Below are 15,501 nucleotides of genomic sequence, written 5' to 3'. Positions count from 1 at the left end.
GTATATACAAAGAATTTTAAGAAAATAAATTTATATAGGATACATATATAAGCGGGAGAATGTTATTTATCATAATTTATTTAAATTATTTATTTTTTATATAGAATATTTATTAGATTTTTTATAGATGTTATTTTTTGAATAACAAGATTTTTTTACTAATCATGAATGATTTTTATCAAATATATAAAACAAATATAGATAATATAATATAATGTATTATAATACATATATAATTAAATTATATCTCATCAATGTCAATTAAAAAATAAATTTTAAAAAAATATTTATGAAAAATATTTACAATTTAAAATTCAAAATTAGTGTAATGAAAATTAATATTATATCAAAAATTTTTTTTAAAATAATTTTTAAAATTATAAAATAAATAGTAAAACAAATATTTAAGAATTATTTTGTCATAAAAATAATTATTTTTAAAATTATCATACATTTTATTTTTAGTTTTTAATAATATATATGTGTATATATAATTGTTTATATAAAAGAATATTATATATATCTATAATTTTGTACAGTAAGTTAGTATGTTTATTAGAGTTCAATTGGTAAAGTTGTACGCGTAGAAACGAAATCCTTGTTTCTAGTTAAATAAAAATGTCATCGCTAAATTTCATTATTAAATTCCGTTGCTAATCACATATATTTTTTTTAAATAATGTAGGTCTAATCATTTCTTAGCTGTAAATCTTAGGATTCAAAGTGCTTTTGATCTTTTTACCCATGATCCGAACAATTGGCTTTCACCCTCGTGGAACGTGCTCCTAGTTAAAACCGTTCTTCTGGGGTGGGAAATTCGATACTTTTTCACTTTTTAATGGCAAAGAAGAACTTTGTTGGGAAGTGACATTCCTGGCAAAATAAGACTATGCTCTATCTAAGTATCTATTCAAAATGCTGTGAACAGGCGTGATATCCCATTAAAATTTTGGGATTTTATATGAAAAATTCAGTTATCAGAGTGGCAGGCTGAACTCATAAGTCCAACTTATATTATCAACTTTATTTATTACTATATCAAAAGAGGAGTTCTCAATTCTATTAGTTACTGCAAAGATGAATCTTTTGCTCAATTGCTACCTTTTACCCAAGGAAATTAAGGCAAACGGCCTCTTGGCAGGGATTTATTTTAAATTAATTTGTTTTTGGTCAAATGACGAGGTTAACCTTATAAATTGGTTAAAAACTCCCTTTCATTACCAGTGACCATAGCCCCACCGGTCATAAAGGCTTCATTTTAAGATATAACTGCTTCAATTGTATGAAATGAAAATAAAATTTTAACAGTGGCAAGCAATATTTTGAAAAGGTAGGTTTGATTATACTATCTCATTTAAATACATGTTGGTGGGAACCATTTGATTGCAATTTTATGTAGAAGGTTTTTTTTTTAATTATTATACTAATCACATTTGGTTGCAATGTTTATGTTATAAACAACTTTGGTTTTAAATGAAAGCTTCATTAGATTGAGAGAGAGATATATATATATATATATATATATATATATATAAAAGATTATTCCATCATAACGTAATGACTAAAGTGCCCTTCCCTGGATCTTCTCTTTTTTCTTCCATTGCTGACTAAAGTCCACTTCCTGCCTCCACCATTCATTAATGGGCATTTTAGTATTTTGTGTGAGGGAGGATGTGAGAGACGTAAATATTTTTTGCTTCGTCACGGTAAATTTATTTTTCTTTTATTGTTGAATAAATCACTGTAATACTATCGATCAGTAGGGAAGATGTCTTCCTTTTTGTCGTGAAAGATATTGTAGCGTAGTTTAGCAGATTATTTGGTTTGGAAATTTCATCACTAACCAAGAACTATGCAATAATTAGGGAATTAAGAGTAGCATTAGGGTTGAATGAATATGACAAGTATTTTGCTAATGCACGGTAGTAATCATGTTATCTAGTTAGCGCAAATATTTGTCAGCACTATTAGGTACTAAACGTGAACACTTTTTCTAATGAGAATTTGTCATTAGTTCTCATTGATTTTTTTTTTCAAATAGCAATCCCATTGATTTTTAGATGAATGAATTTCGAGCTGGGGTTTCATTAATATCAGTATCATCCTCCATTCACCACCAATAACAATAAAAAAACGGATAAGTACATTGCAAGCTGAACAATTCCCTAATCACAATGTGATTTCGAACTCACTATGTAAATAAGATATTTATTCGCAAAAAAAAAAAGAGTAAATAAGATACTTCACTTATGCACAGAGTAAAGTATCCTATTTCATTCGTTAAGTTTATAAGATTTCTCTTGTCAATTTCTTCTTTTAAAATCTTATATCTCATTTAAAACAAAAATATTTCGCTTCACATAAATGCTGTTCTTATTAGGTAAATATATAAACATCGCATGAATTTTGAAAAATAATATTGTCACATCGTCACATTTTGTCCATGAGTTGATACAAATAATTAAATTATTCGGGGTTCAATGCGTCGATATCATTGCATTAAATATATGACAATAATATTTTCAAGGTCCGGCCCTACCCTAATAACTTAATCTTTGACAATAATCATATTTATTTGCCCAAATAGAGCGCCAAATAACTATAGGTTAAGTTAGAATATGAAATAGATGTTACGTTCAGCATTATTAGTAGAGACTAGTGTAATTTTTGGTTCTTGAAATTTATGCTCACGTTATTTTTGGTTTTTTAAATTTCAAACCTATAATAGTGTTAATCCCTAGAAAGCTTACAATGTTACAATCTGTTAAAGTATCATAAATAATGATAAAGTGATTGTGTATTCATCATATGACACCTAACTAGATATTATGTTGTGAGAATAATTATACGGAGGGGAATGAGTTCTCATAGCATTGCGTAGTTAATACTCTTTCGGTTCTAAATATAAAACTCATGCTAGTATAAGCCAAAAAGTTCCAAAATATGAATATGATTTATATGAAAAATAAAAAGATTGATCATATAGAAATAACATGTCCTAACTATAGAAAGAAACAATAAAAAGGAAATGAGAGATCACTGTGAAGAGCAGCATGCCTTGATGGCCTCAATAGCACATTCGACCTGAAATAGCCTGCCTTCAGGAGAAATTGCACTAACTTCTCGGTCATACTTCTCTTCATTCCGATTTGATGAGATCAATAAATGACACATAATTGGAAGAGATTAGGATGGAGACAGAGAAGTAAACAAAGGAAAATAATAGCAGCATTTGGTTCTTGCAAAGTCACTTCATGTCTTGCTTTTTTTCCTGAGTTTCCTCGGCATCCTTTGAAGTTGATGGAAATCAGTTAGGGAAAAGTTAAGGAGTTCAAAGCGCAGGCCCCAATATGTTTTTTTTTTTTTTTAGGGTGCTTCTAATGAGGGGAAAAAATCTAAACCGTTCCATCAAGCAAACACCGGAAACTACTGTCCTATCCGTACATCGACCCATATTATCCTCCATTTAGGGTTTAGGGATTAAATTATAATGGACCAGGACTCGTTGCTTGAAATCTGAGTAAAAAGTTTTAGCATGACTTCAGTTCATCCATAACATGTGTTTTAAGGTCTTTTTTCCTTCATCGATTGACTTATTTTGCCCACAGAGCTTAATGATGAAACTGTTTGGCTGGCCATTATCCATAAGCATCAATCCATGACGTAGATTTTCAAGTACGTTTTTATCTTCAAGTACTGATGACGTGTAAGCCCCATAAAGCTTACTAATGAATTGTATAGCTAGTTATTTTAAACCCCAAGCAATGATTGAAAAAAGTTAAAAAGGAATAAATTAAAATAGCTTGTGAAATTATCAGTATCTGAAGAGCAGAGCTAAGCACAAACCATAAAATGAACTTGACTGTGCCAGTGCCAAGGCAAAAGGTAGTAATAACAAATTAAACTTCTTTAATTCAAAAATTATGTCCATCTCTTTAGCTGACATGACAAATACTCTACAATTCAAAAGCATCGGATGCGTGAGAATTGGCGTAGCTAAAAATGTGTAGCTATTGATGTAAAAGACCGAATTAATGAAGTTGTTAATATAGTTACCTGATTATTCTCACTTTTGTGCACGCTGATTTGATGTCAAATTGTGCCTAGGATTCGATGGTTTCGTGATCTGAGGAGAAAATGTAGGCGATTTGCAGCCCCGTAATGCTTGAGATGTATTGCCCCATTCAACAAATGGCACTATAAATAAAGCACATGTAAAGGATGAAGAGCTTTTGGCGGAGAAGGCCAATTTTTGTTAAGGTTCTCGACCTTCCCAATAACGAGGAGGCCACTGCAGAACTCGCAAAGTCACAGGGACTAGACTAATCAAAGGTTGGCTTAATATATAAAATCTTTTACTGAATTCATGAGTACTAAATTGTGCATCGCATACAGCGTAAAACTTGAATGCTTGATTTTTCAGTATAGATCCCAGCGAATGACGTCCTCATACCATAACGTCAAGGAATTTTACCTAACCGTACCAGTCAGGCATATTACAACTTCTCTTTCTCAACCATTACTGAGTAGCAAACAGTCTTAGGTACTTGCTCTTTTCTGGCCCACCATCAATATTCATTGCCAATTACAACAACTTATACTTTCTTTTATCAAGATGTTTTACAAGCATAACCTTCTTACTTTCTTTTATCAAAATGTTTTACAAGCATAACCTTCATTTTCCATCTCCCAATGCAATAACTTTAACACAAAATAAACATCTTTGCCTCCACACTGAAGTAATTTATTTGCCTAAAAAAAATACACGTTATTTCTTATCCCAATCCAGCTGCATCCTGCGGACTCCTTGGCACTTTTATGGTTCAATGCCTTTCTCACTCGAACCATGGTCTCCCACTTGCCCCCCATTTGATACGCCTGAGCCAACATCAAGTAAGGTAAAGATGACTGCGGTTCCATCTCCATTATTTTCTTTGCTACCTTTTCAGTAAATCATAAGTTTTCAGAAATTGCGCATGTAGAGAGAATTGACTTCCAAACAAGAGCAGTTTTATGTGGCATTGTTTCCATAATAATGTCAATAGCTTCCTTCAATCTACCAGCACGACCAAACAACTCCACAGCAAAAGCATAATGCTGCTTCTCTGGTTTAACCCCAAATTCCTTCTCCATAGACGATAATATTTGAATTCCTTCATCAACCAAACTCCCGTAGTTGCATGCCTCTAAAGCTGCATAAAGAGTTATTCGGTCTGGTGGCATACCTTTCCCAATTAATTCACTGAAAATGTCCATAGCCGCAGACACTTCACCATTGTAAGTTAGACCCATTAATATGGTGTTCCAGGATATCAAATCTCTTCTTATTTCATTGAAGATATTTAAGGCATCATAAATGGATCCAAATTTTGCATACATTCCAACAAGTGAATTGGCAACTATTGCATCTGACTCAAAACCCAATTTCAAAACCAATGAATGGATTTGATTACCCAGTTCTACTTGTAACACACTGGAAAAACAACTCAGAAGACAGCTAACCATATATTCAGTTGGCCTAAGATTCTTCCTCCAAGTCAATACAAAAAGTCCTAATGCCTCTTCTCCTAAACCTTGCCTAGCATAGCTTGAAATCATAGAACTGCATAGAGCTGAGCCCCATTGATATTGTTTTCTAAAAAGCTGGACAGAATCCTCCAATCTGTTGCATTTGGAAAAGACGTCAATAGCTGCACTTGATACAATACTATTATGAACGAATCCCACCTTAAAACAAAAGGCAAAAATTTGCCTACCCTTTTCCAAATCTTGCAGCTTAGAACACACAGATCAATATTGAAGATGTAAACTGATCAGGTAACAACTCTGTGCTTCTCATACGATGGAACTGCTCTAATGCCAATCCTTAATGTCCTGCAACCTGCATTATGGCAGGCCCAGATCAAAGAATTCCAAGAGATAATATCCAACTGCTTCATGGTCAAAATCACACCAAAAGAATAATCAAGAAGACCAAAATTCCCGTACATATTTATTAAAGAATTTCCGAGAACCAAATTTGAGAAATCCATCCTACATCTGATCAACCTTCCATGAATTTGCTTACCTTGACAGGGACTTGATAAAAGTGACATCATGATGGTGTAAGTGAATGTACTTGGTTTTGTGCCAATATTTTGCATCTCAAGGAAAAGTTGAAAAGCTCGATTGCCAAACCCATGAGAAGAGTAACCTGAAATCATTGTATTCCAGCTGACCACATCCTTCATAGGCATTTCATCAAACAAATGTTTGCATTGTCAAGATAACCACTTCTGAGCAACCCTTTTAAGAAGATATTCCAGGACGTAGAGTTCTTATTACTCATATCACCAAATGCTTTCAAGACATCACTTATCCCACCAAACTTGGAGTATAGATCGAGACAACGATTACCCAAATAGGTGCAGACATTGAAACCCAATTTTATCAACTGGGCATGGAAAACCTTGTTCAATTTTAGAGGCTTTTCGGATAAGTAGTAGTCTAAAAGAGCAGAAAAATAAGAGAGTGAATTTTGAGGACCTTGTCCTAGCTTTAAATATGGGCATATACATAAAATATGAGTCACAAGGCAACTAAACACCAAAGTGAGATAAAGCACACGGCATCGCATCCTCGAAGGGACCTTCCTAAAATTTCTGTTGTTGAACCTCTCTTGCAAATACAGTTGGAATACTCGGAAAACAAATCATACCTTCTATCTAAATGTGGCGTGATGATTCCCCCCCCCCCCCCCAAAAAAAAGAAGAAGAAGCGGTGATGTTTATATATTTACCCAATACGAACAATATTTATTTGAAGTGAACTATTTTTGTTTGAAATGAGATACAAGATTTTAAAAGAAATTGACAAGAAAAATTTTATAAGCTCAATGAATGAAATCGAATACTTTAATTTGTATATAAGTGAGATACCTTATTTACATAGTGTGTCCGGAATCACATTGTGATTAGTGAATTGTTCAGCTTGCAACAGATTTATCCTTTATATGATGTCCGCACACATCTTCAGATCAAGAACAAATTAGACAGATCAAACAAAACAGTACGGTGCTCATTTGAAATTTTTCACAAAAAATGTTTTTAAATAAGAAAAATAGAATAAACCCATAATGCATCCAGTAAAGACTAGCATGCATAGGAAATAAAACTAGCTCACAATCAGGAAACTAGTAACAAATGGGTTGAAGGAGTGGGGACAACTGAAAAACTATAAATACCTCTCGCCATAGTGGCTATCCACCAGACCGTCAATCTGAAACAGGGATAGCCGGAAACACAAATCACAATCATGAGAGTAATAACATGGGTTGAAGGAATGCGAAAGTTCAGAGAACATCATGAAGTAATAACAAATGCATTAGTAATACAAATTAGAAATTATAGGAGGATTGTATCAAAAACGCACAATAACATAGCTCCCTTCAATGAACAAATTTTCAAAATTACTATACTCAGATAACATACTATTATTGAGTGTTTGAATTATAAACATTATACCAAGCATTCGAATTTTTATTCTGGCAACTCTAAATTCTAAAATTTCATAACATCTTTATAGCTACTCTTTGTCCAATGTCCCAAGCCCTTTGACCAAAGGGCTTGGGACATTGGTGAAAGGGATATAGTTCTTCGGTGTGACTCTTCGGAAGCCATACATCTCATCTCCGGTGGTGACAGCAGCTTGCACGACAACTGGGTTGTGATCCAGGAACTTCAGAACATGCTCGAACAGTCTTGGACAGTAGAGTTACAGGTCATTCACTGTGAGGATAACCAGATGGCTGATGCTCTGAATGAAGCAATGGGTCTCCAGATTTTAAGCTCTAAAGCAGGGCGGACGATGCTTGTATCGTCGGGTGCAGTTTAGCTTTGTTCTCTGTTTTTCCTGTTCAAGTGTATAAAAAAAAATCTTTATAGCTACTTGATACATGTTATTTTACAGTATTTCATATTCTGCTGATTATTACTATAACAGAATCTCTAGTAAAGGGTATATCCGTAAAATGGTTATAGAGTTAGTTACGAAGAGAGAGAGTGAGTGGGCGCTACGTGCCTGGTAGGAGGTATATGGATTGTATGATCGTCACTCTTACGGTTGTTGAATGAAATCTGGTTTTTCTCTCTTCTACACATATCACTACTCTTTGTATGCGCTAAAGATTCCAAAGGCGAAGGAGCAAGGTCTTCAACCTTCCCACCTTCCTCACTCAAAACCGACAAGAAAGCAAGACAGAAATCAAAGAAAAAAACGCAGTGGGGACAAGAACGCCAATGAATCAATGAGAGTGAGAAGAAAGAGATTGATGAGACAAGATAAAGATGTAAGATGTTTCTAGATTTATCTACTTCCTTTCAGTCTAGTCTCTCAGTCAATTTGTTCATTTTCCCGATTTCTTCCTCTACATTTCTGCTCTTGGCTGTCGCACTGCATCTGTGTTTTGGGCATTTGATTTGCGTGTGATGGGTTGATATTGAAGAAATATTATTATTGGGGCAATTGTCATTGTAATAGTTTTGAATAAAGCTTATAATCAGAAAAATTATATTTTTTACTATGCTTTTTTGTATTATGCAAGCTCTGCTGGATTCATTATTATGTATTAAGCACTAAGGAAGGCAATGAAGGAGGAATGCAGGAAGGCAAAAGTCGAAGTTTAGAGAAAAATCAAACAAACCAAACCAAAATAATTTGGTTTGTCCGGTTTGATTATTATTATCAATCACAAGATGCAAGGTGCTTCTATAAACAAATAGAAGTAAACAACTAGGAATGAATCTCCTTACGCTTAGCCTTGCTCATCCATACCTTTGATTAATTTATTTTGATTAAGTTCCACCTCCTAGTGCTAAAAAGTGCAATGCCCCAAATGATCATTTAGGAACTAATTGCTACCGAAATTTGCAATTAATCCAAATCTCAATTAAGTACCAACATAGCAGCAATCCAATTTCAAATGGCACCAAGACAGAACAGAACAATCGTTTAAGCTCAGCTGCAACATTCCTAAATTAAGGTATCAATGGAGTACATCAATCACAGTCAATAGATTCAACGATTAACGCCCAATTCATGACATTTAACGAACTCCAATCAGTAGCAGAATAACATGAAGACAACGGAGGAAAGGAATGAAATCAGATTAGAAACCAAACAAAACCTCTTGTAGATCAATATATGGATTCAAGTTCAGCAAAGGAGTTCATAATAATAGCTGATGACAACAAAAATCAATGTGCCATGGAAAGGAAAATTGCAGAAACGAAAATAAAAGAAAGGAAGGAAGAACCCGCGATGAAGAGAAAGAACAAGACGCCGTCGATGATGAAAGAAGAAGAAGCCGTCGAACTTGGAAGAAGAAGAAGACGCCTCTGGTGCTGCATTCCTCTTCCAGAGACCCTTCGTTCTTTCCCTTCCTCTTTTTCTTAGTCCGCCGTTTCACTCCCCCGTCTGCCTCTTTTTTCCGTCGGGCTGACCTTTTCCTTCATTGCCCTCCTCAGTGCTTAATACATCACAATGAATCTGGCAGAGCTTGCATAATACTACCTCCGATCCTTAATATAAGATCCCGTTTGACTTTTTATTTGGTCCTAATTATAAGACCCCAATCCACTTTGTCTCTCATATTTATATATTTTTTTTCCAAAGTAACCCTTCTAACAATGATAGTTCTAGTCAACCACTTGATTAGTAAGGATATTTTAGGAAAGACAACACTTATTCAAGACAAATAACTAACTCAACTTGCTTCCTTAATCTCCTTAAATAAGTCAACTGGATCTTATAATTAGAATCGGAGGTAGTACAATATAACATAAATGAAAAATATAATCTTTTCAATTATAAGCTTTATTCAAAACTATTACAATAACAATTACCCAATAATAATCTTTCTTCAATATCAACCCAGCACATACAAATCAAATGCCCAAAACATAGATGCAGTGTGATAGCCAAGAGAAGAAATTGAGAGGAAGAAATTGAGAAAATGAACAAATTGACTGTGAGACCAGAATCTCGTCATGGCTGAGAGGAAGAAGTAGAACACTCAAAAAAATTAGTGGCCATTCACTCCGGGGAGGGCCGGGGGGGGGGGGGATTAGAGGCCAGAATGAATTCTAAACTCATAAGTTGTAGAACACTCAAACTGAAGCATATGATATTTGATTTGATTGCTTTATATTTAGTTTCTCACTTTCAGCCCCTCAGACCCACCACGACATTCAGATTGCTTTATACTCCTCCCGTGTTTAGATTAGATTAAGAAAATTAAGATAACTTAATTAATTATAATAAATATGATTTTTTTTAAAAAATACTAAAATTATCTTTTTTAATATCATCTTTTTCTTTCTTATTTGATTATAATTATAGGAGTATTAATTAAAAAAATTAATAAATACAAAAAAATAAGTACCAAACTTAACCCAATAATTATTGATTGCTTTGTACCTAGTTTCTCACTTTCAAATTATTATTATGGCAGCAAGTATAATTACAAAATTAAAAAAAAAATTATTCAAATGCTCCGGAGCCGAGCACAAATCGAAACATGAACAGGAGCCAAGCATAAATAGAAACAAATGGTTCAAATACATTACATTCCAGATCAGTCGTTCTCCCTTGAAGCTATCCAACTAAAAATTTCAGAGAAAAACTATTCCCAATCATAAATTTCGGAAAGCCAGAAACCAAGCACTCTGTCTATTCCCAAACATCGGAAAAAAATTAAGGTCCTAGGAATTCCAATCTTTCAGCAGAGTAGAGGAACTACGAAGACAACCACGTGCAGCAGTGGAAGAAGCGTAAAGCTCCTTGAATGAGCAACGAGCTTCACGAGCCGCGAGCTAGATGAGGACTGAGGAGGAGAAGAGATTAGACCTAGGACGCTGTGGCTGAGGAGGTGTGACAGGCTGACGGCGCGACGAGCTTCTTCTCTTTCGCAGGCCGGAGGTTCCTGGATTGCTTAGGGCCTGTTTGGGTCGAGGCAGGAATAGGTAAGGTGAAAAAAATTTTAATATTATCTTCTTTGACTTAATTAAAAAAATGGAGGAAGAAATATTTAATAATTTCTTATTTAGTTAAAAAATTATATTAATAATCAATTTATCATTTTACATATAAATTAATTTATATCTTAATTCATATTATATAATTTAATAAAAATTCAATCTTGTCATGTTAATATATTTATTAACAAATTGATGTAGTAATTTTTTTATCTTGATACTATGTGGGCAAGTCTCCCTAATCTTTGAGACTCAGTTTAAAGAATCATAGATCTTACCACATCAAAGTCTTAACAAATGGCACTCCAGGCCTCACACAGGCTACATTAGAACCTCAACTTATAAAACTCCAGATTAAGGACTCTTCAACTAAAAGAGATCATCTCATAATCATGATCGGATTCTTTCTGATACACAAAATCCTCATATGAGGCAAGTGTAGAGTATAGTTGAATCTTTAGAGCAAATAGATCAACCTTTCGAAAAGAAATAAAGAGTTTAGAAAGATGTTAGAGAAAACATATTTTCATTAATCTCATAATATTTAATATAACACTTGGTGTCTCTTTAGAAGACTAAAGGTATCTTTATATAGACTCTTGGACTAACCAGACGACAATCCAACATTATTACGAACTTAATAATGCGACTTTAATTTTACAAGAACAAAGATTCTTAACAAAAGTAAAAGCTGATATAGCCTAAAGAAAAGTAAAAGCACATATCACACTCATATTTAAAGTAGAACATAAAATAGATTCCTTATGAGTCAGCTTTGTCTTTTAGTGCTTGAAAATCGATTTATGACTTGGAGATAAGTTCATGTTGGGATCCTCCTCAGCGTCATAATTTTTACAGACAACATAGTCTATCTCTTCATTTGAGCCATGAGAATGTCAAGAGAGTACTCCACCCCATTGAGTAGAGGATGATAGCTGTGCATTTGGGTCTCGATCAGGTGGTACTTCTGGTTGCGAAAAATGGAGACCTTCAAGTTAGGTGAGTTGGAAGTAGAGCTGAAAAAACAGATCAAGTCTATCGGGCTGACCCATTTAAGTTGAGAGCCGAGCTTGTAATTTAAAATCTTCAAAGGGAACTTCGACTTAAAAAGGCCAGTCCTATAGGGCTTGAAGATAAAAGGGCTGGCCCTGTAGGCTGCGAGCCTACCCGTTTAAGCTCGCCAACAATAATTTTTTTAATTTATATTTTTTTCTTGATCCTAACCTAAGTCCCTAACATTTTACATACTTTCCCTTTTTAAGTTTTACTTTCAGTTTTTCACTCACTCTTAACTCACACTTCAATCTCTAATGATATTAAAATAAATAAAAGTATATTCTCAATATCCTAAATCATATTTCAAATTTGTATTTATTTGAACCAACAGTTATATATTAAAATAAACAAAATATATTCCCTATATTAAAACAAAAATTATAATGATTGAATCAACAGATATGTATCAATTTGTATATATATTATAAAATTTTAATAAATAAGTTAACACTTTTTCTATAGTAACTATATCATAATTTTTACTGTATATTTAAACAGAGTTAGACAAGCAAGCTAGACAAAATCAAAGAAGACCATCGTCAGCAAAAACAAAAATAGGATGACATAGTTAGCTCATTAAAAGCATACTATGGATCAATCCAAAGTGCTAAGATATTTCAGACTTCTTATGAGATTGCGCAGCAAAGTGATTTTCACAATTAAAGCCTGAGAAATCATTGATATTTTTAGAAGTTAAGAACAGCCTATTACTAGTAAAGCACAATCAAATATTCTTACAATCAATGATAGTGATGATAGTGTTTGTCCACTTTTTTTTTTTTTTTAGTTAAAACATTTGTCTAGTTTTAATGGAACTTTTGGATGTTAATGTCATTGACTTATTATGTCTAATGGATGTTTTAGATTTTTTGTATGTTGATGGACATTTAGATATGATAATTTTTTATATTTGTTACTTAATTTTATTCCTATTTATATCTTTTACTAGTAATATTGGTTTATTTTCTTTTTTTGATCAAACATATGAAAAATGAAAATATTAATTAAATGGGCCGAAAGCTCACTGGCTAGCCCTGAGCCCATCTGCTTAAGGGCCGGGTCTAACAAATTGTGATGTTTTTGAAATTTTGGCCGTGTAGGATCAGCCCTTTTAAGCCCACCAGTCCTTTTAAGCCTGCCAGCCCTACAAGGCCAGCCCGTTTTCCTAGCTTTAGTTGGAAGGGCCATGAATCCCTCTGATTTGGATCTTGAGATTCTCCACCGAGAATTGAATTTTGGGAATCTCCTGTGAAGGCTAGAGGAGTGATAGCCTGTAGGATGAAATTTCTCTAAAATTCTTCTAATGTAGGAGTTGTTGATGAACTTGCAGCAACCAGTTGTGAAAAATTGGGTGGACTGGGAGGAAAAGGTCCAAGAGAGAGACTTGTAAAGTCTTCACCAGTGTCTAGTTTATTTAGTATAGTTAAAGTTTGTCCCAATTTCTTCATTATTATAGTCTCATACTTAGGCCAAAGAGTAGAGGTGTTCCAGAAATTTAGACAAGTATTTGTAAAAGGACTTCCATTAGATTTTCTTTCTTAAGGCCTGAAAAGAGTGAAGAAACAGGAAATTTTTTTATCTTTTTAGTGATGGTGCGGTCTAGATATTATGCTCATCAAGAAGGTTGAAAAGTTTTCTTCTCCAGTAGGGTATAAGAGCAAACATTTCAAAAAGGGCAACAAGATGAGAATTTTGGTTCCTGGAGTCACAAAGATAATGATAGATAGTAAAGGCTAGGAAGGCCATGAAACAGGTATGAATGGCTGAGAGGGACCAAAGGTAACATAATAGTTCTTCTGGAATTGGGCCTTTAATAATGGGAATGGTGATGTAACGAGCCTACAGGTTAAAGCGTTGAGGATAAGGATGAATTCCTGTGTGAATAAACAAAAGGTGGAGGTAGTAGAACAAAGTTCCTTTGGCAAGGTTGACAACATTAATGGGTGTTTCAGGTTATGATCCTACGGGAAAGATAGTGGCTTTGATTCTATAAGACATGTTTGGATGGAACTCAAAGATGGTTGATATGTAAAGTGGCAAGAATTTTACAGGACTGAGAAGGTTAAGGAATTTTCTGTGTGTGAGGAATTGGACTTTAGGTGGTCTTGAGAGATAATCTGCAAGAACTTTATGGTGCCCTTTGATGTGTTTAACTGTGAATTTATAGTGGGAGAACAGTGTTTCTACCTAAGTAGATGTACGTATGGAAGTGTCTTTTTTTTTTTCTTTGTTTCGAGCATAAAGGGAAATGGAGTATTATCTATTTCAACAATAAAGTTGAAAGGACTGAAATGAAAATTGAATTTCTCAATTCCTTTTTTTATAGTTAGAATTTTCTTATAGGTGGCGGGATAATGCTTTTCTGATTCTTTGAATTATCTGCTAGCATGTCCACAATGATATCTCTTGCCATTAACCTCTTCAAGAAGGATTGCACCCCAATAATGATCACTGGTATCAGTCTGCAAGATTCTTTGGTCATCACCTAGAATCTTCAATGGTGGAGGATGCAGTGCAATTTATTTGAACTTTTTTACTGCAACAGTTTGTTCTTTTCCTCAAGAGACAGGGTTCTTTTTCAAAAGCTTGAACAGGTGGTTTGTATGTCTAGTCACATCAGAAATAAAGTCACAGACATAATTGATTATGCCGAAAAACTGTTGAACTTGTTTTACTGACAAGCTGTTGTTTGAAAAGTTGAGCAATTCTTGTGATATATGAGGACCGTGCGAATAAAATTCATTGTAGAATATGGCTCCCAGAAATTCAATCTACTCTTGGGCTATAAGGCCTATTTTGGAAGAGAGCAATATGCCATGCTGGTCCACAATATCAGCAAATTAAGCTAGTAGTTTTTTTTTGTGAAAATCCTCATCTTCAAAAAACAAAAGAATATGGTCCACATAGACCAAAGCAGTGTCAAGGATGGGCCGAATGTTTTGGTTATGGTTTCTTGAAATAAGGATAGAGCGATTTTCAATCGAAATGGAATCACCATCCATTGATACTAAGCATCAGAGATACAAAATATAGTCTTGTATCTATCTTGAGGATGAATACCTAGTTGCCAAAAGCCAACTTTAAGATCAAACGTTGAGAATATCTTGGCTTTTTGAAGGCTTGTAGCCAATGTATTCAGCTTTACTAGGAGTCTGGATATATGGACTAAAGAATTTTTTGAATTGTAGCCCATGAGGAGTAATTTATAAGTACCCTAGGGAGTAACTTCTGTGGGAACAACTTAGGGCCTAGAAGAAACCTTAGTGTTCTGATTATGCTTGGGTTCAAGAGCTGGAAATTCTGGTGATGATGATCTTGTAGATTTCAGTTCAAAGAGGTCTCACAAAAAGAAGAAAAAAGCTCAGTCTTCCTGTGCTCAACCAAAACCTTGAAGATATGACAAAGGTGATGGAGCTTCTCAGCTATCCATCAG

At 34.1% G+C, this 15,501-nt stretch overlaps 1 protein-coding gene and 1 long non-coding RNA gene across 4 annotated transcripts; both read right to left on the bottom strand.

Annotated features, from left to right (window-relative positions):
* Positions 1 to 4,062: 4,062 nt before the first annotated feature.
* On the bottom strand, positions 4,063 to 7,378 carry LOC114721183 (pentatricopeptide repeat-containing protein At1g43980, mitochondrial-like). Of its 3 annotated transcripts, XR_003738039.1 has the most exons (4): positions 7,223 to 7,378; positions 6,918 to 7,008; positions 5,757 to 6,193; positions 4,063 to 5,662 (listed from the first exon to the last, which is right to left on the bottom strand). XR_003738039.1 is itself a non-coding variant. In XM_028907004.1 (2 exons), exon 2 carries the CDS (start codon positions 5,596 to 5,598, stop codon positions 4,954 to 4,956), a length of 645 nt encoding a protein of 214 aa, XP_028762837.1. In that variant the 5' UTR covers positions 5,599 to 5,662; positions 5,757 to 6,746; the 3' UTR covers positions 4,063 to 4,953. The 3 variants fall into 3 exon arrangements, 1 of the variants encoding a protein (XP_028762837.1); XR_003738038.1 differs by having other exon boundaries at positions 6,918 to 7,378; XM_028907004.1 differs by lacking the exons at positions 6,918 to 7,008; positions 7,223 to 7,378 and having other exon boundaries at positions 5,757 to 6,746.
* A 60-nt stretch (positions 7,379 to 7,438) lies between these two features.
* LOC114721196 (uncharacterized) lies at positions 7,439 to 10,990 on the bottom strand. The gene is made up of 3 exons (XR_003738041.1): positions 10,605 to 10,990; positions 9,293 to 9,525; positions 7,439 to 7,890 (listed from the first exon to the last, which is right to left on the bottom strand). It is a non-coding gene; the product is annotated as an uncharacterized LOC114721196 (long non-coding RNA).
* Between the last annotated feature and the right edge of the window lie 4,511 nt (positions 10,991 to 15,501).

This window comes from Neltuma alba, unplaced genomic scaffold, assembly GCF_004799145.2.
Source record: "Neltuma alba isolate B1F8T4 unplaced genomic scaffold, ASM479914v2 tig00002280_pilon, whole genome shotgun sequence".
In the NCBI taxonomy this organism is placed as follows: Eukaryota; Viridiplantae; Streptophyta; class Magnoliopsida; order Fabales; family Fabaceae; genus Neltuma; species Neltuma alba.
Note: the sequence above shows the minus strand (reverse complement) of the source record. Positions and strands in the feature narration are given on the sequence as shown.